The sequence below is a fragment of the Dermacentor albipictus genome, chromosome 6 (assembly GCF_038994185.2).
Source record: "Dermacentor albipictus isolate Rhodes 1998 colony chromosome 6, USDA_Dalb.pri_finalv2, whole genome shotgun sequence".
In the NCBI taxonomy this organism is placed as follows: Eukaryota; Metazoa; Arthropoda; class Arachnida; order Ixodida; family Ixodidae; genus Dermacentor; species Dermacentor albipictus.
Genome location: NC_091826.1, coordinates 95,436,017 through 95,460,718, shown reverse-complemented (window position 1 = coordinate 95,460,718; position 24,702 = coordinate 95,436,017). Strand labels below are relative to the sequence as shown.

At 46.1% G+C, this 24,702-nt stretch overlaps 1 protein-coding gene across 1 annotated transcript in view; it reads left to right on the top strand.

Annotated features, from left to right (window-relative positions):
- The window catches only part of LOC139047075 (calcium-activated chloride channel regulator 1-like), a 179,736-nt gene that overhangs the window by 115,461 nt on the left and 39,573 nt on the right, over positions 1 to 24,702 (top strand). The window contains exon 12 of the mRNA XM_070521025.1: positions 22,939 to 23,209. Within this exon, the coding sequence (XP_070377126.1) occupies positions 22,939 to 23,209 (271 nt within the window). The remainder of the gene's footprint in view (positions 1 to 22,938; positions 23,210 to 24,702) is intronic.

The following is a 24,702-nucleotide window of genomic DNA, read 5'->3' as shown; positions in this document are numbered from 1 at the left end:
ATTTGTTAGCGAAACTGTGGTAAAAACGACTAGTTATCTGTTGGTCTTGAAACTTGTTTTAGTATTGCTTTACTGTAAGTGCTTAACGTTTGTTTTAAGGCGGCATGTGAATATTACAATGCAGGTAATCGAACAAACTACGAAAATTATAATTTTGCCCCGAGTGCAAAAACTAGATTCCTGCTGTCCATCGCAGCGCCCATTTACGTGTTCTGACACAATATGGTGGCGCAGCCGAATGTGTCACCAAGCCTTTACGGAGAAGCGTAGTATCGAGCATCCCTATCGTGACAGATGTCGCCTGCTCTGATCGCACAGCTACAAGCAGCTCCATAAGCCATCGGCCAAATCCAAGAGAATCATGCTGATTGTGCTGCGCATATGTATACGTGAAAGAAGCGAATAGAGGAGCAGGTGTCCTGATTACGCAGCGCAAGGTGCTTGAGAACGTGGAAGTATGCGGCTTGGAAAACTGCAAGCTGAACGACAGGACACCAAAGCCTTGTCGAGCAATGTAACCACAAGTGACCATGTTGAAGCTGTATCTTGTTTCGCTGCATCGCCTGTAGTCGTACAAAATGACGGCGAAATTGTCTGAAGCCGACAACCATGATGTCACTGGAATTGTTATCCCAAATTACGTACACTCACGTTTATGATGGTGCGGAATATGAACAAAATGTCTCTTGTGAATTTTTGTATTGCTGCGGAGCGGCGTGAACTAAATCGACACGAGCACTTTCCGCACTAAATGTGAGGTGTGTTTGTGTCGCCTTGACACGGGTATTGCAAATGCATCCAACGCTAAGATTGGCTTACACATTACAGAACTCTTCTAAAGAAGCTAGGTGGAGTACCGATTCCCCAAATTGGATAGATTCGCTGCATTTCTCTGACAGCCATAGAGATGTTGATCGTTTAAGTAATGCACCAATATAAAATGCCATAAAGCCTTATAATGCGAAAGCGTGGTTGAAGGAGGAGTTTTAGGGAATGCGGGATGGAAAGCCAAGGTCATATTTTCTGTTGCACCTTTCCTGTTGCAATGGCTTTCGTCTGCGCAGATAATATGAACACATAAACAACCAGCCTGATCTGTTCGCTAGCCTAATTCTCCATAATTGCTAACTAAATCCCTTCACGTGAGCCCTTGAAGATAGGGAAACAAAACGAGGGATCAGTAATTCAGTCGGTTCAGTCAGACATGGCACGCAACATGAACACCCTCTCATTTCCGCCAAATAAAACAGGTTGTAACTTATAGCTTGATCAGGACAATGGAAAGCATAGCTCATAGAGGCCATAACACAAGTTTCAAAACTTGGTTAAGATAACTTTTTTAACAGACACTGGGTTTGATCCAACTCATTTAACTTCACAAAGATTTTCATAACGTAGCGCTCATCATCATCATCAGCCTGGTTACGCCCACTGCTGGGAAAAGGCCTCTCCCACACTTCTCCAACTACCCCGGTCATTTACTAATTGTGGCCATGTTGTCCCTGCAAACGTCTTAATCTCATCCGCCCACCTAACTTTCTGCCGCCGCCTGCTACGCTTCCCTTCCCTTGGAATCCATTCCGTAACCCTTAATGACCATCGGCTATCTTCCCTCCTCATTACATGTCCTGCCCATGCTCCTGTCTTTTTCTTGATTTCAACTAAGATGTCATTTCCCCGCGTTTGTTCCCTCACCCAATCTGCTCTTTTCTTATCCCTTAACCCATTAAGGACCAGCGTGACCATATGGTCACGGTAGGCTGCACAGTGGATTTCAATTATTTAGATTAACAAAATGGCACCAAAATGGCCTTTGACGTGCAGTTTGACAGATTAGGGTTCCCTTTATGGATACCAAGTGGGAGCAGCTGTCAGTCATTTTGTGGGAGTCCCTCGCAAAGGCGGGAATAAGTGTTGCTCTTGGAGTAGCGTTGCCATACATTGCTCCAAGGCGTAAGCGTGTTTTTTTTTTCACTACTTTTTCTCGACTTTTCTAGTTTTTCTCAACTTTTTCACTAATTTTGTCGACTAATTCAGTGTGACTAATAATAATGTTTATATGGCCAGCTATTTCAGAAGTGCAGATTAGATGAGTTTACATCTTTTTTGTTCACATTTATATTACATATATATGTGTATATATGTTTTTTTTGTCTGTCATATGTGAAACGTTTTGTAGCTTCTTTACGCACAACTACTCACTTTTTATGCATTCTTGCAAAACTGTGTATATTTTTTTTTGTTAAATACACGCGGCTGCTCCGCGCTGCCCATGTCTTGTGATCATAGGGGGCAGGGTGTTTTTTCAAGCTGCACTTGCAGCTTTTCTTCCCTGTCTCCCCCGATCTATTGGAAATAAAGATATATTCATATTCATATATTCATACTTCTTTGGGCAATAGTCAGATATCCTTACCTCCGTATTGTTCTTTGAGTATGTGACCTTCGATGAGCATTTGTGAAAGACTAATGTTTGATTTATCCATGAACGAGCGTGTTATCTTACGCGTTGCCATATGGTCACGCTGGGCCTTTAGGCTACCTAACTTTTTATTTTTTTTAAACTGCATTTTCATCTCTTGCACGGCTGCTGGCGTGTTCTTGCAGTGGTTATTTCTTATTTTATTGTCTGAATAGGTTGATATTGTAAGAAATAGCGAAGATAGCCGGAGAGGAAGCTGACGAAGTGTCAGTGATTTATATCGAGCCGCCAGAAGCTCTATATAAATGCGCGGAAAGCCTATCTACTTCGGGAATAAAGTATGGTGCCTAAATGCCAAGAACAGATACCTTGTAAACTTCAAAGTGTATCAAGGCAAGCAGGGGATCCCGGAACATAAGAAATATATGAAAAGGACTTCGGAAAAGCTGCGGTGCCACTTCTTCAAATGGTGGAAGAACTCGCAGCAGAGACGCACGACTTTCCTTTCTTTTTCTATTTTGATAATTCATTCACAAGCATGCAGCTACTCAGGCATCTCAAGGCACAGGGCTACGAAGGCACGGGCACACTGAAGTAGAACCGTGTTCCCAAAGAGTGCCCTATCACTCGACCACAATTCGTCAAGCGCCAACCTAGCGGGCACGGTGAGCCCGTGCTGAGCGACAATGGGATTATTGTTGTCCGCTGGATGGACAATTCTGTAGTAACGATCGTAAGCACCATTCACGGCGTAGAGCCAATGTCATCTGTAGACAGCTACTCTCGTGTTGAGAGGAAGTGAATCAAGGTGGCCCATCCAAACACTGCTGCTCAGCACAAGTTTTAAAGGAGGTACAGACCAGATGGATGCAAATGTAGGCGTCTATAGGATTGCAATCCGTGGCAAAACGTTGTGGTGGCCTATTTTCACTTGACTTTGTGATGTATCTATAAGCAACGCTTGGGCCCTAATTCGTAGCACAGGGTTCAACGTCATGCAGGTGGAATTCCGCAAGCAAATTGCACAGAGTTACCTGATGCGATGGGACAATAAGCCTTGACGACCTGGTCAACGCAGAATACCAAAGACTGGTGATGTCCTGAATGGTACGCGGTATGACCAAGTGGCCCTCTTTGTTGCGCCAATACCTAATGGCAAGAGGTGGAGGTGTGCATGAGAAGATTGCAATGGCGTGGTACGCACACAATTCACAAAGTATGATGTCGGCATGTGTATTCCATGATTTAAGCCATATCACATTAAATAGGCGCTCGACTATTCGCTATGTAGGTTTTTTGTGATGTTTTATGGCTTGAAATAAATGTTTTTAACTTCGCGTATTTTGCTGTAGCGTAAGGGCCCAGTGTGACCATATGGTCACGGGCTATATTTCGAAAACTAATAAGGCAAGAGTAATAAGTATATTTACATATGGCTCATCTACACCCTAGATCCGGAATGCCTCCATGACTGCTGAGGTTTCGACTGAATCAAACGTTGCGCTCAATTTCGCTAAATCTGTTCTCGGCGGCATTTGTAGTGCTGCCAGAACAACGACTGACATTCGGCCCCTTTCGTGAGGCACAATCATAAAGCTAGAGCACTCATATAGGTAATATATTATGACAGGTTATCCACTTATTACCCACCCACTGCAAAATTTGTCTACACGTGGCCCATTACCTCGTCCTTGCTGTCACTAATCATGAAGAAGCTGACCCGTTTCGTTCACTGTGTAAACCAGGCGAACCAAGTATGCGAATCACGCATAAAGAAAAGAACCAGAACACGGTGGCTAAATAGTTATTCCCAACGCGTAGATACCAGGAAGACGTTTCGTTCTCCCATTGCTGGCGTTCCGCCGCGCAGTTGCGCGCTTTTAACGAGAGGTGGCGCCACGCTCTATGGGTTGGCGTCACGCTCCATAGAAGCTCCGCTCGCGCGGCGCATCTATGGGTCGGGAAGGGCCGTTCCAATGGGCGGGGCTCAGCAGCGACTTCTTGTTCAACATTTCGGGTATGAAAATTGAATTACTGTGACTGCTAGAAGATTGTCACATGTAGATGTTAAACATATTTCACATCAGTGTCAAGTAAATCATAAACGCGGTTGCAGTACCGGCGCAGGACCAAGCAGAAAGAAGAGCGATCAGTCTGGTTCGGTAAACAGGCAAAAATCAAGGACGCCGCGTAGTAGAGACACGAGTACGCATATCAACTGTTTATTTCACCCTAGCTGTGGGCAAGTAAAATTATTACGCATTGACTACTTCCTCATGAAGAACAACATCACGGCTTCACAGACTTGGCTAGCTATAGCTTCAACACTTCAAGGGACAACGGTTTCTGCTCAAGAAGCTTTGTCACCCTGTTTCTGTCTGTCACTACAACGGTATAGTGCGTGAAAACGGGCTTCATAAACATCTTTGCAATGAGATGCACAACCATCTTTCATTGCTTTTCGTCACACTTTTCGGATCGGAGCAGAAGTTCTATGACAGCCCAGACCCTTCTTTCAACACAGACTTCTAACGGCTTAGGAATCGAGATTGCGTTGTTGAACATGGTATTAGAAAATCTCCCAAGCCCTTTCGGAACATTTACCAGCTCCTCGCTCGGGTAGAAAACTCCTCCTTGGTTCTGGTGAGCGATGAGACCCTGTGGGGGATTGTTGCTTTTAGGCGCCTGCAGGAGTGAAATGCAATTTCCGCGTGGGATTCGCTAGCTTGCTGCGCGAACGATGAACCGTCCTGTTAAAGCTAGACGGGCCACGTACGGGTTTGAAACGAGTGGCATTGTGCTGGTCATACAGTTTCTCTTCTGCTACATTGAGAAGTTTCTCCATCGCTTCGATGAGCGGGTGGTACTGCTGGTTAGCTGCAATTAGTTTTTTTGGCTGAGAAAGAGGATGAACTCTGCACGTTGCTATCACTCGAAGTAGCAACAATTCCACTCTTGAGCATCTTCTCCAGCCCGTATACAGCACTTTTTTACATCCACTGCATCATTGCAACCAACACTTCTGCGCAGGAATCCAAACAAGGGTTCAATTGGGTCACTTGACATTTTTCTCATCAACAGAAACTCGAACTTTCTGACAAGAAGCAGACGTCCAATGCACTAGACATTCGACTTCGTTGTTATCACGAGTGCATGGTAGATTTCCTTTGTGAGAAATTTCTCAGGTTTGCTCTTCCTTCTGAGTTGATCCATGTAAGCGAGCAATTCGAGTTCAAGCGATCTCAGTCTGTTATCATCAACACATGTGGACTGTCGTGCGTCAGGATCATTTCGATGAATGTGCTTTACAGTTGCTCACACTCATGAGAGTAAACCACTTCTCTATGATTTTCATGAAGTATATTGATGGCCCTCCTTTAGTGAAATCTGCATCACAAGTACGGCCAGCCTCGTCCTTCAGGTAGACTAATACTGCTGTTACTGGAGCGCTGAACAATTGCATGGCTGACCGCACATTCGTTTTTTAAATGTTTGGGGGATAGAAGTGCTTGCCACGTATGGAACCGTATCGGCCCTATTGTTGAGTGGCACTCTGTACAATGTCTTCAAATACTTGGAAGATATTTCTTGCGAGAAATCTATATCGTTCGCCAGGAATTGCGATCTTATATTTTTCACAATGTGACTTTGGTCCAAGGCAAGGAATAGATGTTTCGTTGGATTAGAGCGATGAGGAGCAAGTGTTTCACAATATATCCATCGCAACGACTTTCATACGTTGGTTGCCGGTGACGATACCCATGACACCAATTCCCACATCTTCTACTCTTCGGATGACGCGGTGAATGTAAGTGGCGAAGTAGGTGAGAACTGAAATCAGCTTCCCCAAGAGAAGCGTCTGTTTGCCTATGATATTCTAGCTTTTGTTGGACTCTCATTTTATCCACATCAAGTCCACATGTTTTAGCATCCGCTCTATGTAGCGATTCAAGTTCTGCTTGCAGCCGACAGCACAGCAATTCACTAAATCCGATTTCTCGAGATATTCTGCCAATATATTTCTGCAGCGTATTTCGACATGGAAATTTCAGCAGCGCCTTGGACCTTGGATGTTCATAGGCCTTGGCAGACAAGTTTCTTAGAATGATGCAATGTCTCACTGTTAGCTCTGACCACGCTGGTCGTTGCTTCTTGAATTTTTTATCTGGTCCAGAAAAAAAACGTCGCCTTCATATTTCCCTCTTCCGCACGGATGCAACTTCCAAAAATGCGTTCACGTAGCTTTGCTTTTTAAGTTTTTGAAGCTCTTTCTTGTAGGAATGTACAGTCCTATGAAGCATGTCATTCCTTTTTTTGTGTGTGTGCGCGCTGTATTTGTCGCCATCGTTTCCGTTCGACAAAAACGCTTGAAGAGCACGCTCTTGTGGACGTCTGTACACCGTAAGAGCGCGTTGCATAAACATTGGTCTGTGGCAGTTCCATAAGATTTGAAAAATTAGCATCTGCCTCACCTGTGTCCTTGCGACTCCGGAGTCGCTACGTTGATTAACAAACACCACGCTGCACTTTCATCTGCGTTGATGAAGGAACATTGATATCCAACTTGTCTTCCGTTGTACGGAGTGCGTCCACTTTCACTGCTTAGAGAGGCAATGCTTCATGTAGCCATTCCGCTGGTACTCCCATCAACCGAGCATAGCTTTGACGAACCGTCTGTTGATGGCCCTCGCTTACGTTTCCGAATGCTGGCATCACTTCTTTTGGTTGCGGGAGCCTTTCTCACGTACGAAGTGTAGCCAGAGAAAATGCTCTGCACAAAACCTACTTTCAGCTGCCGGTTCTTGCAGTTATCCTTGAAGTCTGATGTGTTGAAATGCAGGCTGCACACTACCGAACAATTGGAAGTAGAATTTGGCTCCTAGTCCTTCCTGGAAATCGCTTAAAGCCACCGTGCACGTGCGTTGATGCCGTCGGGTATCTCGTGAAACGAGACATCTGGCTGCTTTTTACGCTGACTCGGTGCGCACAATGGCACGCAGCAATACCGCATAATTGCAGTATTTAGCGTTAGAGAAGCCTTGAAAAGCTTGGAACAAGCAAGCAAGCGCAATTAGCACACCGCAGCGCACCGAGTGCGGCACACTGTCACTGTAATTATGACAGCCTAACGGTATGTCTCACAATGCTTATTAAAGGCCCTTATGACGCTCTAGACCGGTTTAAAAATGCGTATTTACCCCGCCTTTCGAATCGTTCAGTCAGTTTGAGGTTAGGGAGTTTGTCTTGCTGTTGTGTGGCCCAATATGGGCGACTACAGCAAAGCGAAGGATGATTCCAGACGCCGCTGTATCGGGCAGTAACTGGAAACGAAGGCCGCACGTCGGTTCCGCGAAGAGGGAACGCGGGAAACACCCACGCTATGGTGGCTAGAAGGAGAGGTGTCAGCATCGGTGTGCCGGAGAGGGAGCAAGAATTCATACAGCAGCGGCGGCGCTGCTGTGAGCCCCGAGATGCCCCCGCACGCCTAGCAGCCTCTTTTCGTTCCAGCCATTAAACGTTACCTTGCGGATTACAACAATTGCTAGTTGGCACACTTTTCTGACGGCTCGCTGCAAAGCGTGTATCGGCATTGAAAACTATGCTTGAACTTGCTTCCCTGTATGTTAGCTGCGTGCGCCGCTGGCACCTCGAAATATTGGAAGATAGCGAATCAAATTACTTGCCGTGAGCTTGTCACCAAAACAACGTCCATGCAGCTTTTGCTTTGATGCCGCAGTGTTCATGGCGTCTCAATTCAGGTAGTAGCATCAGCAACCATACTTGAACGCTTTATTCTGACGACTTGCACATCAAAAAGCAAGGTCTATTTTGCACAAGCTTCAATAAGCAAGACATATATTTTGACACATTCTTACAATTGAACTTCTAAAACACTATCAAAAGAAAACAAAGAGAAAATATGCGTCAATGTAGGGGAGAACTGCAAGTTATACAAAACTCAGCTAAAAGAAGTAAATAAGGCAAGTAAAAAGAACATTCAATATGCCATGCCAAAATGGGCATACACACATGGCATTGAGATTAGGTTGGCAAACGCAGATGCAGTCACAGACCAGTTTACGAAAATTGATTTCTATCTATGCCAAGCACAGCCAGATTGTGAGATCAAATTTGCTTATGGGACCTTTGTAACAGTGTGATTAAGATATTACTAATGAGTCACAACAGACAGCAAAATGTGGGCAATGAGCAACATAACATAAATAAGAATACCTTCTTCGCTGAGTTCACGTTATGAAAGTTAAGTATTACGCCTCAACTTCAAGAACTTCATCTTTTCTCTCTTTTTTTTGATTGGTCGCATTTTCTCCAGCTACAAGAAAATGCATCCTTGTCCGTGTGAAGAAGCGAATGGTTTGATTCGTTACTTCCACTTTGCTGTGCTCACAACCGACCATAGTTAACCTCTTCACAGACAGGTAAGACATAAGGTCCAAGATGTTATCAGTTTTCAACTTGTTGAAACTGAAGCAATAGGTAACAGCATCCTCCATAGCTTTGACCAGGTCTGCTAAGTACTCATACGGGTACAGGAGGCCACCTCTATCTATGTAACATGTGAGGCATGACTCTGCCGGAAGCAAGCTCGAGTCCTCTGTGTGAAGCAACAGTCTGCTACATTCGTTGCACTTCGTCTTTTTCAACAACTTCCGGGCCACATAAGCACTGACGTAATAGCTGATCCGGGAGTCACTTTTGTGCCCAACGACTTCTGCGTGGTCAGGGCTCTTAATACCAGATGGTATACAGTTAGCAACGAATATGTAAAGAGGCCTGAAAATGCGACAGTAAAAGTACAGTGACACTCAAAACAATGCCGCCCGTTACCATGGCTGTTTGCCAGCCTAATGGCTACGAAAAAAATGCGGGCTTGTTTTGGCAAGACGCCGGGACGACAATGCGAGCAGTGCAGAGCAGCGTAGAGGCGTAAATCGTTTCCAGAGTGAGCTGGTGTCGATGCTCGTAGAAGGGTTTTAGGTCCACTGGTGAATCTCGCCTGCAGGGCCGCCATTGTTTCTTGCTCCACCAGTGAAGTTGTGCACAAGCAGGGTCTGTTTGTTGGGATACCTTTAACTATTGAAGGCAGTGCTCCTTTGTGGAAAAATAGGTTTTCAAAGAGCGTACAAAACCTTCCACGTTTTCTTCGAGCTCTGAGCCCTGCGCAACTACTGATGGGTGGTCGGCTAAGAACCAAGCTTCCTCTTGATTCCACCAAGCTGACACCCCAACTGCCGGATCAACAGAGCCTTCGGAAGTTCGAGGAACAGTACTGGAAACATCAAAGGAAAGATTTTGACAGACGTCACGAAGTGCAAGAAGTGGAATCACGGGGGATTTCCACAGAATCGCCGTCGCTAACATGCTTGTAGCTATGGACGATGACTCTCTCGTCGAAGTGAGCCTCGCACACAACGCAGTTCTTCTCTAACGGCTTGTCAACACGAGAAATCCCGCAATCCCAGGCCCTGCGTCGTTCATCGTCGACGGCAACAGCGAAGAGAGACGCCTTATTCCCTTGTTTGTTGGCCAAAACATACCCCGCTTTGTATTCAGGTGCAAAATGCGGGTGCTTTCGACGGATCTCGGTAGCGATGTGCGCGCCGCCCCGCGGCGGCATGAGACGCCAGCACGCTTCCAATCGCGGGGCGGCCGCCACGATGCTGACAACCTCTCCTTCTAGCTACCATACCCACGCGTGGAAAGAAATCGGATCAGTCGCTTCGCCATGGAAGAGGCGCAAGATATGCACCCTCGCTCGGAACAAAAGGCTAGACGGTCCGAGTGAAGGGGGCGTTCAGGGAGACCGGCGTGAAGATAAAAGATAGGGGGTGCTTGAGGTCGCGGCCACCGCTAATGCCCATGCGCTTCCCACATGTCCGGTCGATCATCTCGGTCACGGAAATTGGGCGACGCGACACTGCCCAGCCGGTTTGTGTGTCAATGTTTGGCATCCGCGTGCGCTTTCTGAGAATGTCTGTGAAAACGGCGGTAACTTTATGACCACTTAGCCAGGTAGGACCGATGGATGCTTTTTTGTGCGATCGCCATCGGGTCCCAATTATGGTGCTTGGATTTTAAGCGGACCGGGCCACAGCTGCGCGGGGGATTGAGTTTTCTCAGTACAGGCAGCGCAGCCCGCTATCGGCAGATATTAAGTACACCAACCGTGGTTTCACGGAAACATTCTCGGGCAGCTTGCGTGGCGGCCATTTGCAGGAGAAAGGGGAGGACATCAAGGGCCGATACTTGGAGCCTAACGTAGGGGTGAGGAGATGAAACGGGTCTTTTAGCAATCCTATCTCCTGGCGAGTTGCAAAGTGTGCCACTGTTTCCACCAGTGCTGTCTGCGACATGAACGTGGTTGTGCTATTTCTTGCAATAATGTGAACTCGTACGTGTGACTGGCTGGTTTGCGACCCCGTTGTGGAACTGAGGGTTTCAAAATTCATGTTTTGGTTGTGTGGGGGGACTGGAGTTCGGGCGTGGACTCAGACAGAGGCCTCTGCGTTTGAATAAAGCGTCTCTTTAGCGAACAACGACCCTTCTTTCACGCTGCCACCGTGAACTCAAACCATCGAGGGGCGCCGACTTCCGACTTTAAACACCTTATCTCTTTAACTAGTGCTGAAGCTACCAGAGGATAAAGGAAGATGAAATGAACCTGTTGCCTACACGTTAGACATACCGTACCTCTATCTTTGCTCAAATTTGAACAAGGCGCCTGATTCAGTTCATCAAAGAAACTGCAGAAACAAACTGGGAACCTTGTATGACGAATGGAATTGAATTCTTGGGTTTTACAATTGAAAACTTTCTTCAGGGGGATGGCCTAATATGAATAAGCGGTCTGAAATAACTGCGCTTGATGGAAAAAGCGTAACGGGAAATTTGTGACGCCCGGAATTTCACAGCGCCAGCTTTTCCTACAATGCTAAAATGTATGGCGCACCCTGTTCGTCATCTGCTACGGCTTCTCGCGGCGAGCCACGAAGGACAATCGTCACTGCCGAAGCAGAAGATACCTAACAAACACGTTACTCACGAGGCTAATGCATTAAAACTTAGCCTCAGCTGCTCTGTTCGATTTCGGAGCATCCAGCTAAAAGTGCCTGCTCTGAAACGTGTAAGAAGGAAGGGAGGTTCTGATGACAGACTTTGCCTGACCGCGGTGGCGCAAGCGGCTCCCCTGTCCTGCCCTTGGTGAATACGCCTGAGCGTGTTTTTTTCTGAGCGCAGATAGCCCGATATCATGCAGATGGGTTCAGCAGGTACGCTAGGCCCAACCTACGGTGAAAGCGAAAAATATCTGCAAAGGTAGCTGGGGAATGCCAAACTGTTTGCTTTTGAGCCTCAGAACCTTTTATTTACTATTTTTTGCAAACTATAGAAAGCGAACCCTCACGAATTACATGAGCTTTGTTATCGGTGCGGTAACGTCAATCAGCGGTAGGTTTCCTGGGGTTCTTTCATACACATCCAAAGTATAGCTGGGTTCGCAGCAGAGTACTCCAACCAAAACGCCATGGCGGTCGTCGCAGTCGCGGGTTCGCAGTCCACCTCTCCGCGGCCGCATCAATATTCCCCACGCAACCCGAAGTAGGAGAAGAAACGGCCATCGCTTTGGCCTACACGGCTACCAATGCACACTGCATCATCAGTGATTCAAAAGCGGCCATTCGCAACTACGCAAGAGGACTGATAGCACCCCAAGCGCAGAAGATTCTCTCTGGCACTCCTCCCTCAAGGCGACGCCGCGTGCAGATCATCTGGGCCCCTGGTCACTCGGGTCTGGCTGGAAACGAAGCCGCCCACGATGCCACCCATGCTCTCGCACACCGGGCGCATCATCCTTCTTCTGCGTCTTCCGATCCCGACCAGCCCTCTATTCTGCATCGCGGTCACGCGCGGGACCGAATGGTCACGTTCAGAGAAATACTCCTGCACTACCGCAGAGAAAGGTTACGACACCCCAGCACACAAAACATTGACTAAGTCTCAATCCACCACTTGACGACTCCTTCAGAAACGAACTTTTCCGAACCCCGTGCTTTAGAACCGCATGTACCCGATGCATACTCACCACTCTGCAAAGCGTGCAAAGCCCGCGCCAACCTCGATCATATTATCTGGCAATGCCCCAAAGCCTCACCCACCAACACCTCCCGCACTAACACACGCATCATTAGTGCGGCCGAGCAGTGGGAGACATTGCTGCTCAGCTTGGACCCAGAGGAGCAGCTCTGGGCCGTCCGGATGGCCGAAGACGCCGCCAGAAAGCAACGACTGGCCGCCGTCTGAGGAAGGCGGGATTGGGGGTGTTACGTTTCGCCTACGACGCGCGGTATAGCCGGCGCGGATGCAACGGACGCCGAGGCTTCGCTCAAACCGGCGGACATTTTGGCCCGTTCGGAGCTGCCGCAAAGCCTCCCCGCCAAGCGAGTCCAGGCGTGTTTCGGGGCCACGTGTCTTCGTGTGTGCGTGTGTGTGTGTGTGTGCCCACGCTTGTCAAAGCGCGACAGCCGGGGAGAGGAGCTCCCCAAGTGTGAAGCGACGAGGTCTGACCGGCGCCGACCCGGCTTATGCGTCACTACACTCGTCTCAACATGTCTCTCAGCTCGTCCGTGCCTCGCTGTCACGTGGCCTCGACCCGTGACGTTCCCTCTTGCCCTCAACTCCGAGAGTATAAGAGCAGCTGCCCCCGGACGCCAGGAGAGAGGCTCCGAATTCTTCGGTCGAGAAGCGTGCTCTGCCGTCTCTGCACTTCGGTCGACCTGACCGGCCGCTCTTTTGCGATGCTAGAATAAACAAGTTGTTCTGCTAGCAGTCGACTCATGCTTTGCTCGGACCTTCGGATGCTTCCAGTTGTGCCCCAGGCCGCCAGGCCAACGCTACCCTTGGGGCTTGCGACCCATTTGCAACAACTCGTGCCAGCTGTGCGACTGCAATAACGGGTGTCAGCACTGAGGTTCCAACAGGGGTTAGTCTCCCGACCCCCGCCACCCCTTAACCCCATCAAGGACACAATAAAGTTCTATCTCTCTCTCTCGTTTATTTCGGGTTGACTCCATAACACTGCGATAACTCATCAGTTGCGTACAAACTGCGCAAAAATGAGGCTTTATGTGAGTCTTCCTTATTTTGTTATAGGATACAGCTATCCGCAAAGGCAAATGGGAAATGCGGAAAAACGAAAGTGGACCAATTGGAGACGCCGGCACCACCCTCTTTATTCGGTTATCGATTTTGAGTTCACTGGTTCCGCCCCTGCACTTCAGCGTGCTCCTCGCCTCTTTTCAGCCATTAGATCAGACGTGCCACTCAATGTAGGCAATGTTATTCGTTTTGCAAACAAACAAATGTGACCTCCTATGAACGAGGAGGGCGTTTGATTGGTCTGTTCACACAACTGGTGGGTCACCGCGCCATGCTTGCGTCTGCGGTTACACGGATTTGACGCCGTAAGATTGGAGAAAAAACGTATTGGAATAGTTTTACGCTATGGGCCCCAATGCGCAGTAAATGCAACCTGCGAAATTTGTAGTACGAGCCACCGAATTGTAGCGAGAACCAGCGTGTGTGCAGCACCCTACACGGGGCTCCAGCGTCATACCAGCAAAACCTGCGTCTCGTCCAGCGCCAATGTTGGAATTACTCCCAGCGAGTGCCCACGTCGCCATTACAATACAGTGTCAACAAAGGCACTGGTTTTACAATGGAAGGCACTGGAAGACACTGTTCTTTTTTCAGCAGGGACGAGTTTCAGAAATACCATAATACTCTAGTTCTGCAGTCGTTTTATTAGGTTTCAACTAAAGACGTGATCGCGAGAACCATATAAAAACGCATTGCTATTATCAGACGTTGGCCGAGAAATGAAAACAAAACGTACTGTTCGGAGCAACACATGCACAAAATCGTATCAACAAGATTACATTGTGCTCTCCCCAAAAATCATATGAAACGCATTGTTATGCCTGAATGTCAAATGTGCCTCATTTTGTCTGGTTCGTCCATAAATCACGTCATGCGGTTACAATGTATACTCGCACTTGCGTGGTCTCCACACTGTAAAGGTTGCTCAGTGCAAAGCCGGTGGCAGCTCGACCACCGAATACCTCCGGCAGTATTGGCATTAAATCTGGCCAGGTGATAAAAGTGGTGTCATGATTTCGGAAGCACAGGTTCGCCAAGTCCGTCAAGTTATATCACCTTAGTGAGCATGAAGTTGTCATCCCGGACATTATAATTGCTCACAAGTTCATGTCGTGATCGAATCATCCACGCGTTCGTCGTCTGTTAGACTAAATATAGCAGGCTCACATTGACAGACGGCGCCAGAAGAAGCAATAGCCTCGGCTACGAGAGCAGCCTGGGACGGTCGCGGATGAGTTATTGTAAAAGCTGGTGCTATTGTCCAGCGGCATAGTTCCAGCATGGTAAACAGGAATCCAGCACCTCCGCAAAGCAACAAGGGGGGGGGGGGAGGGGGGAGGTAGCCTAGGAGTTAGCGCAGTTTTGTAGCAGTGGCCCTAAAATGGTCAGTCAGAGGTATGATGAAGCACGCCAGAAAGCACATATATTACCTTGGCCATCGTTTCTTGTAGGAAATAAATCAACAAATAATAGGCCATTTCACCTTCATATCACAGACAATCGTGAGAGATCGATTGGTGTTTCTTGAAATATGGGTCAAAAAGGTTCGTCTCGACTATTCCGTTTGTTTTTCCAACTTCATTCTTCAAACCACTAAGCAGAAAAATGAGGGCGTACCTGAGCACACCTATGTTGTAAATGCGAAATTATTAATGTGCAATTGAATGGCGCTGATCCGTCTTTCAGTGTTGCGTTGTGAGTAATGTGCGATGGCGTTATGCGCCGCCCGAGCCAGGAAGCCACAGAAGCATGCAGGGCCAGTGCCGCATACGGCGCCAGCGCGGCACGCTACCGACGCGATAATGGTGATTTATTGGGATTCCCTTTAAACGGGGGCGGTGACAAATAGTCACCTAGCCTGCTTGGCTTACGCAGATGGACTATACCAGTATTTAATTGTAACGCTCTTGTATACATCTCGTTATTCCTTTTTTTTCTTTCAGAACTTCTCTGTCTACCTTGTACCGCTACGTATGCCTCTAACAAGTCCGGCGGTATTACTCTCTTGCCCGCTTTTTTTTACACGAATCCTCTAAACATCTCTTGCTTCTCTTGACTACCGACAGGTTCCTCCTTCCATAAAATTTAAATCCAAGCAATTTTGGAAGGTGTAAGTTACCTACGGGTCTCCCTGAGTTAATCCCTTCGCATTTCTTTAGGGCGGCGTTAGGTGTCTCTGGATTTTGGCTGCAGCATACACATGCCTCATCAAGTTGAGAATATGAGCTGTGGTATATTGTTGTGATTAAGAAACCGGCGCGAGTCACAAATATCACGACACTTCGCTTTGCGTTATTGTTGAAATTTCCCCTTCTAATTTCGTTTTTTTCATTCTCGTAAAACTCCGCGGTCTTTTTGTTTCTATTATTTGCATCAAATTCACTGTATCGCTCCCTTCCCTCCTGATTATTCCTGGTTGTCTACTTACACTTTTAGTTATCTCGTGCATGGTTGCCAACTTTCTTGACCTCTTCCTCCATTCTGTATCTATGCTTACAGTTACAGATATTGGCAAACTTTAGCCGCCCGTGTAGTTTCGTATGTGTTCCTGAGGTTTTCTTCAAAAATAATTTTGCTTGCCGCTTCTCTGACTTCAAAATAGGCCAAATCCATGTCACCCTGGACTGCCTCATTTGTGGTTTTACCATGGGCTATGAAAGCCAAGCCGCCCAGTGATCTTTCGTTAACTTCTAGCCTCGAAACGATATCCGGTTTTAAGCTTAAAATTGTATTTGCGAACGTTAGCGATGGCACCATTAGTTCTTTCCGAATTCCATGCGCCTCCTCATACTTATTGTCGCTCCGAATCGCTCTCTCTTTCATAATTGGTGCATAGCGCTTCTGATTTACTTTCACATTATTTTTGGCAGTGCTTGAATAAGTATTTCTTTTGTATGTGTTTACGCCACGACATGTTTATTGCTTGACTGTGCGTTAGACATGCTGTTTAATGACACCACGTAATTACTTGTCCCTTCATTAAATATCATTTCCAATTTCTCTGTACTAAATTCAAAGCCTAGATTTGTAGCTGGGTTGCCACAGATATTCGTAGGTGTCTTTAAATCTGTTGCATTGTCCGCTAGTAGCACTACGCCGTCCCCATACATCAGTCCGGGCACTTTCTGTTGCGCAATTCGTCCATTACAGATGTAGGATAAATCAAACCCAGATTCGCTGTTTTCCAGTCGTTTCTCTATGCCCTTAGCACAAGGCGTGAGCAACGATGCGACCACGCCAAGTGGGTAACCAATGGAAATTTAGGTGCCAATTGGGTGCAACAAACGAATGAGGCCGGAATTTTTGCTCAACGGGCCATTTGACGTTTTCGCATAAAAATAACTTTCGAATGCCTTGTATTAGACTGGCCGAAAGGGTGCGAATTGTGCTTCCCACTATCGGTATGGGCAGTGGGCGCGGGAACATCGCTGTCAACATGTCTCACACTCCACGCTTTTGCGCATTACAGGTGTTCCTGCCGCTTTTCCTGCTGTCAACCACAGCCTTGCCTCCTGGTGAAACTGAATGCCCTTCCAGCCCGATACCATTGACGCCACTCTGCTATCAACCGCATTACCCCTACTGTACTGCTCCGCTCGTCATCTCCGCCTTCTGCGCATCATCCAAGTCTACGATGACGTCACCAACCACAGTCGATATAAGAAGGCGCAAGTGCGACAGTTTCTTCAGTGGGCGCGGGACCATCACTGTCAACATGTCTCACACTCCGCGCTTTTGCGGATTACAGGTGTTCCTGCCGCTTTTCCTGCTGTCAACCACAGCCTTGCCTCCTGGTGAAACCGAATGCCCTTCCAGCCCGATACCATTGACGCCGCTCTGCTATCAACCGCACTACCCCTACTGTACTGCTCCGCTCGTCATCTCCGCCTTCTGCGCATCATCCAAGTCTACGATGACGTCACCAACCACAGTCGATATAAGAAGGCGCCAGTGCGACCGTTTCTTCAGTGGGCGCGGGACCATCACTGTCAACATGTCTCACACTCCGCGCTTTTGCGCATTACAGGTGTGTAACGTTTTTTCCATGTATGCCAGAAGGAGCGACGACCGTTTCCTATTATTGTTCCCGCGCCCACGAGTGCTCTGTGATATTGCTGTTGCTGGTTTTTCAATGGGTGTTTCATTACTATGCTCTGGAGATATTGAGTCCAACCCAAGACCCCGACTCGTTCTCAGTCCTTGGCTGAACTGCAGTCCTTGCCTGACGAGCCAGGCGAACAGATGAAAGTCATATTTCATATTCTAAAAGATCTTCAGGCTCGATCCGTGCAAGCAGCAAAAAGCCAGTCCGATATGGTCACTGACATTAAAGCCATCAAAGCCAGTCAAAAAAATATCGAAATCAAAATTGGTGCCATCGAAAAAAGACTAGATGACCTAGAAGATAAAACGGACTCACTTGACCAAATTGATCACGAAGTAGCCACCATCCAGACCTCGGTACAGTCGCTGTCAATCAATTCTGCTTCTTTGCAATCATGGCAGACTGAACTTGAAGATCAATCACGACGCTGCAACCTCATTTTTTATGGATTAGATGACCACCGGGAATCGTGGGCTGAGTCGGAAGAAAAAATGAAAGTAGTTTTGGCTGGCGCACTTGACATCCTTCCGGATACAGCCATTGAACGCGCTCATCGCCTAGGTCAATATTCGCCAGGTAACCAACGTCCGATCATTGTCAAATTTACTAACTTTAAGAAAAAAGAGACAGTCCTCTCTGCCCGGAAAAAGCTGAAGGACAAAAACGTCACAGTTAATGAAGATTACTCACCTGCTACACGCCACGCTCGAAAGAAATTAACCGTGTTTGCCAAAAGTGCATCCGACGGAGGTCCGTATCGGCTCCGATATAACAAATTACTAATGAATAAGAAATACTAGATGTACGATCCCGAATCTAATTGCGTTAACGAGCATACGAAGCAACCACCATCACATGATAGTCATCCTACTAACTCTGTTAAACAGCACGCGCAGAAACCGCCCTCAGCTGATAATCCCGCCAGTTCGGCTCACGGCAGTCCGTAGGGACGCGCGAGGGGATGTGGACGCTCTTTTTCGCAGATATCCGTTCTTTTTACTAACATCCGCAGTATCATCAGCAAACTTGACTGCCTTAACTCCGCCATCGACACCTGCAGCGCTGATATCATAGTATTAACTGAAACCTGGTTACGTCCTGAAATTCGAGACCACGAACTTTTTCTTATTGCAAATAATTTCTCTATCTATCACTGCGATCACATTGGGCGACAAGGAGAAGGAGTACTGCTCGGTACCACGAAAAATTTCCCTTCACAGTGCATCCACGTCAACACCCCTTTAGAAACTGTCTGGGCATGCGTCGCCCTAAATCAAAAGAAAGTTATTATTGGAGTCTGTTATCGGCCCCTACCTATACACAGAACTTCGTAAATGAATTACACGATGTTGTTAACATCGTTTCATCCCGTTACCCAAACTGCCCATTACTTTTGCTTGGTGATTTTAATATGCCAAACATAACCTGGTCTAACACTGTCCCCACGATGCACCCACCTTCCACGCTAGCTAAAGAATTTTTAGAAATGTGCTCCGTTTTTTTCTCTCGGACAGCTTGTAACTGAACCGACAAGAACCACACACTCTGCTGCTAATACCCTTGACCTTGTTCTCGCTTCACAGCCCGACCTAGTTTCCAACATCACTCGCGTTCCAGGAATGAGCGACCACTCTTTACTCTTTTTTCACTTAAATCTCGCACAACCTAAACATACCAAAAGGACTGTAACCATCCGTAATTACAACAAAGCAGACTTTCATGCCATTAATAGAGAATTATGTTCATTCCTTGATGTTTTCCTCCAGGATTTCGACAGCCGTACAGGAGAAACTAACTGGGCAATCTTCGCAGAAAAAGTTACTTACCTAACCAACAAGTACATTCCCATTCGCATCGTAACTAGCAAGTCAGACGCCCCCCTGGTATAATGCTCATATAAGACGGTTATCAAATAAAAAGAGTCGATTGTACAGGTCAGCAAAGTTTTCCTCGAGTGAAGCTCGTTGGAGTGCCTACCGATTGGCTTCAAGCGAATATGTGTCAGCGCTAAGAGACGCCAGAAACAATTTTTTATGTCACACGCTGCCTTCCATCTTAACAAATGATGCCAAGAAATTCTGGCGCGTTATTAATGAAAAAGATGATGACACGATAACTCTTGTAGATAACTCTGGGAATACCATACCCTGTGACCATATCGCATCCGTCCTCAATCAAACATTTATCCAAAACTTTTCTGTAACCTGTAATGTTTCCCCACCCACTGCACCTTGTTATGATCACCAGGCTATGTTTCCAACTACAATTGAACCCTGTGGCATCGAAACCGTGATTAAATCGTTGCGTCTCTCCTCTGCTCCTGGTCATGACCTAATTTCCGTGAAATTTTTGCACAGCACTGTTGTTTATTCATCGATTTTACTAGCAAAACTTTTTCAACAGTCGCTTGAAACAGGATACCTGCCCATTGATTGGAAAGTCGGTAAGGTGATTCCACTTTATAAATCAGGTGACAAGCATTCTCCTCTCAATTATCGGCCTATTTCTCTAACCAGCATCCCATGCAAAATATTAGAACATATCCTATATTCACAGCTTGCTAACTTTCTAGAGTCAAATTCATTTTTTTCAAGTTCACAGCATGGCTTTCGGAAAACATATTCTTGTGAAACGCAGCTGGCTTCCTTCGTACATAACCTACACCTAATTCTTGATACTCGTTCAATGGCGGATTGCATTTTCCTAGACTACTCCAAAGCTTTCGATAAAGTGTCTCACAAACTGCTACTTCACAAACTACAGCTCATGAACATTGACCCCAAACTTCTTGCTTGGATTGAGTGTTTCCTTAAAAACCGTTCACAATACGTGTCAGCTAATAATCTTAACTCTCACTCAAACCCTGTCCATTCCGGCGTCCCACAAGGCTCCGTTCTCGGGCCTCTTCTTTTTCTAATCTACATCAACGACTTGCCTTCTACTGTTTCCTCTCATATCCATTTATTTGCGGATGACTGTGTAATCTTCAGAGAAATAACAAGCAGTGACGATGTAACCGCTCTTCAGACTGACCTGAACGCTATTTCATTGTGGTGTAAAACATGGCTAATGGAACTTAACATCACAAAATGTAAATCACTTCGTGTATCAAGAACTTGCAACAGTATCCCCACTTATTCCTTAGATCATGTCCCCTTAGAATCGGTAGGCTCATACAAGTACCTTGGTGTACACATCACTTCCACTCTCACTTGGTCTGCACATATCACATGCATAATTAACGTTGCTAATCGTACGCTTGGTTACATCCGCCGCAACTTTTCTAAAGCGCCCTCATCCCTCAAACTGCTGTTGTACAAAACGTTAATACGTCCGAAACTAGAGTACGCCGCATCCATCTGGGACCCTCATCATGAAAACCTAATACATTCACTAGAAATGGTCCAAAATAAATCGGTTCGCTCCATTCTTTCCAACTATAGCAGGACCGCTAGGATATCTTCAATGAAATCAAGCCTTAATCTACCATCCCTAGCCTCACGTCGCAAAGCGTTTCGTATCTGTCTGTTCCATAAGAAGTTTCATCATCCACACCTGCGTAGCGAAATAATCCCTCCCCCACGTCACCTATCATCTCGATTAGATCATGCCTACAAGGTCGGTGTCCATTTTGTAGAACTAACGCTTTCTTCCAGTCATTTATACATCGTACAGCAGCAGAGTGGAATCACCTTCCCGCACTGACAGCCACCATCAAAGATTACCAGCTTTTCAAGAACACCTTAGCTAACATTGTATGAGTAGACACACTCGTTAACTTTTATTGCAATACTGCTCTTCCTTGTATCACATTTCCTATTTTTTCTTGTTTTGTATGCCTGTAACCACTCCCCTCTCCAATGCCAATGACCCTGAGGGTACACGAAATAAATAAATAAATAAACGACAGCCGGTGAGGACACTATGACCAGGGATGAGCAGATATGCAAAAAGACGATTAAAAGTAGGGTAATCACAAATGCAACACCAAACAATCAAGCTACCTTACGTATGTAAAAATTTCACTTAGGATTGAGAGAGGGCTACGCGTCTCCTTGTCTTTACGGGAGCGATTTGAAAGGAGTATCGGGCCGCGTAGGGTATGATATTTTTATTCAGTCTTTTCTAATTATTTGTAAACTGAAATATGTTGAGCGTAAGAGACTTGAACCATATTGAATAACTGTTATCCAACGTGTAAACGAGAACCTTACACAATGTAACAGACGACAAATATTTTTACGAACAACAAAATGCAACACAAATGTTTAGGTCTGCAAATTTTGGCTTTCGTGCCCAATTTGAAATTTGTTGGTACAATTACCATAGCTTGAATTAACAAATTACAATTTCCTGTACATCAGGCTTTCTCAGCTACACTTTCAGCTGCAGTTGTGAGCTTGGCTAAGCAGTGTTACGGCTTGCGACGGCATTATTTGCGAATATTTTCCCTATAATAAAGAAACTTCGACGAAAGAACATTTTGTTTCATTCCTATCTTTTTTTAATGTTCCCAGTGGTTTATATATAGTTACTTTACTGAATCAATCTCTTCAGTAGTACTTATTCCTGCTGCGATAATGACCCCAACTATGTTTCTGTGTAGTATCTTATATTTCACGGTTTTCTGTCATGCTTTATATAGGTCCGTTTTACAGGGATTTAATATCTGTGACGCGCAATTGTCGAGTTGTCTTTCAATTTCCTTTTTCGGTTGCTCTAGAAAAACCTGGCTCTTTATTTGCACGCTAGACTGGCGCCTTCCTTAATGATCGACATTTTTTTTAGTTTCCTTCAATAGATTGCAATAAATTAGGTTGCGTGAATGTTTAATTGTTCACTATATTCACGTTTACCGTTTCTGTAGCAGTAATGGTTCGGGTAAATAGCTCTGCTTATGTGAGATATATTCACCCTTATCTAATGCTCGACATTTTTGCGATGCATAATTGTTTACTCAATGTAGTGGTTCTAAGTTCCCTGACAATTGCATGTAGTCATACATTACCTCTAGATTGACTGATGCACGTTTCTATGTACTTGACTATTGCATATATTACAGACAAAAGAAAGGACTTACTATATAGTCTGTGATGATTCAGTTCGCAAAGAGCGCTTGGCAGCGATTTTTCTTCGTACGTCTTCGATGAACTGACTGATAAATTGACTGATTGATCAAATTATTGGTTGAATGATTGATTGGTTGAGTTATTGATTAATCGGTGTACTTTTCTAGCCGGGTACATGGACGCTTCAAGTGGAGAGTTCAAGCAAGGGACGAGTCGTTGTCAACATCCATGTCGTGTCCCAAATCAAGGATCTGGGAAATACGCCGATAGTGGCTTTGTGCCAAATGTCGCAGACAGTGTTCAGCCAACCAGAGGATGCCGTTATATTTGTTGATGTGATGAAAGGCAGCAACGTTGTCCTGGAGGCAAACGTAACGGCTGTGGTCCATCATACACAACAGCTTAGTTGCCCTGTCCGTCTGCATGACGACGGCGAGGGTAAGGACAACTTGGTATTGTGTTCTTCCATTTATTCGTGGGAGAGAGCGTTGTACACTTTAAAGAATGCTATGGTATTATACGTGTGGTTCAGTTAACACGTATTAGAAAAATAATGCTCATAAAACGCAAGCAGCACTGTTATCACGAAAGGACGAAACATGTGCAGTTAACCTTTCTCGCACGTGCAGGGACTTTAGTGCCGGAAATTTCTCATTTCCGGCACTAATGTGCACAAGTACACGAGAACTTTAATTGAGCTAAACCATATGATCCAGCCTTTTCAAGTAGTGCGATATCGTGCGTATAAACAATGTCGCGCAGACCACGCGCGCTCGCTTAGTGTATTGCTATGAGCTTCTGCGCCCGATGTCGCAGGTACAATACCAGCCATGGTGGCCACATGGTAGTTGTGTTCTCAAACAAAGGTGCAGGTTGCAGAACCGCGGGTGGTAAGAATAATTTGCCCGATAAGGTTTGCCGCATACCGTATTCTGATCGTTGTTGAAAATAGACTGCAACATTTTTGTGTTAGTATTAAGGCGAAAGCCTCAAATTTTTACGTTTCATCCTTGTGTTGCGCTGTTATTAAGGAATTCATGAGCATGTACAGTGGAAGACCGATGGCCCCGGTTTCACATCCAAATTATATGTGCACACTCACAAAGACACACTCACACAACTGTTGCAAGCGTGCAGAGCATGAAGCATTATGAACACGACGACGCTAGAGAGGGATGAGGGCTAACTTCCAACTAATGTTTATTGTAAAATCACGCAACTTGTACACTTTATCCGAAAAATTAGACAGCAAAAAGACCAGGTGGAAAATGGTGCTTGATGCAACCAAACAAATAAAAAGTTACAGGATGAAAACACAGATCGAAATCCCAAGTGCAAGCAAAAACAGCCCATTACTATTGCCAATCGTGTGTGCCAGCTGTATCAAGAAACATTCCCTTTTTTTTTTTCTTTCACCGGAGAGATTGACAGCTTGGCTATCGAAGCATGCTCTTCCAGTTCCATGCCATTGAAAAACAATGCTTGTTTCTTCGAAGGAAGTCGCTTACGCAGTTGGTGACCACAATTCTTCTTTGGAACGCGTGCGCCGGCACCGAGTAGAAAAGGATGATCGGAGAGGGTGGTGTATGGTGAGATCAGTCGCATCTGGCTGGCATTGAAAAAAATACAAGAGGCAATAGCTGAGGAGGCTGCATGTGCCTCCTATATTTGTACGTAAGGCGACTCCCGCCACATTTACTGGAGCTGGCGCTTCAGAGCCAGCGCAAAGCTGGCCTGCCACAAAGCCAGTCTGCAACGGCGGCGAGCCTACCATATGGGCGAGGCGGTAAATTTTTATTTCTTCCTTCCAACGCTATAATACATTACATATTCCTATCTAAAATTAAAGCACTCATAGCTATCTGGATAGTGCAAGCAGTCCAATTTAGGTCTAATTGACACCAGGGGACGTATTCTGAAACAATCCCCTT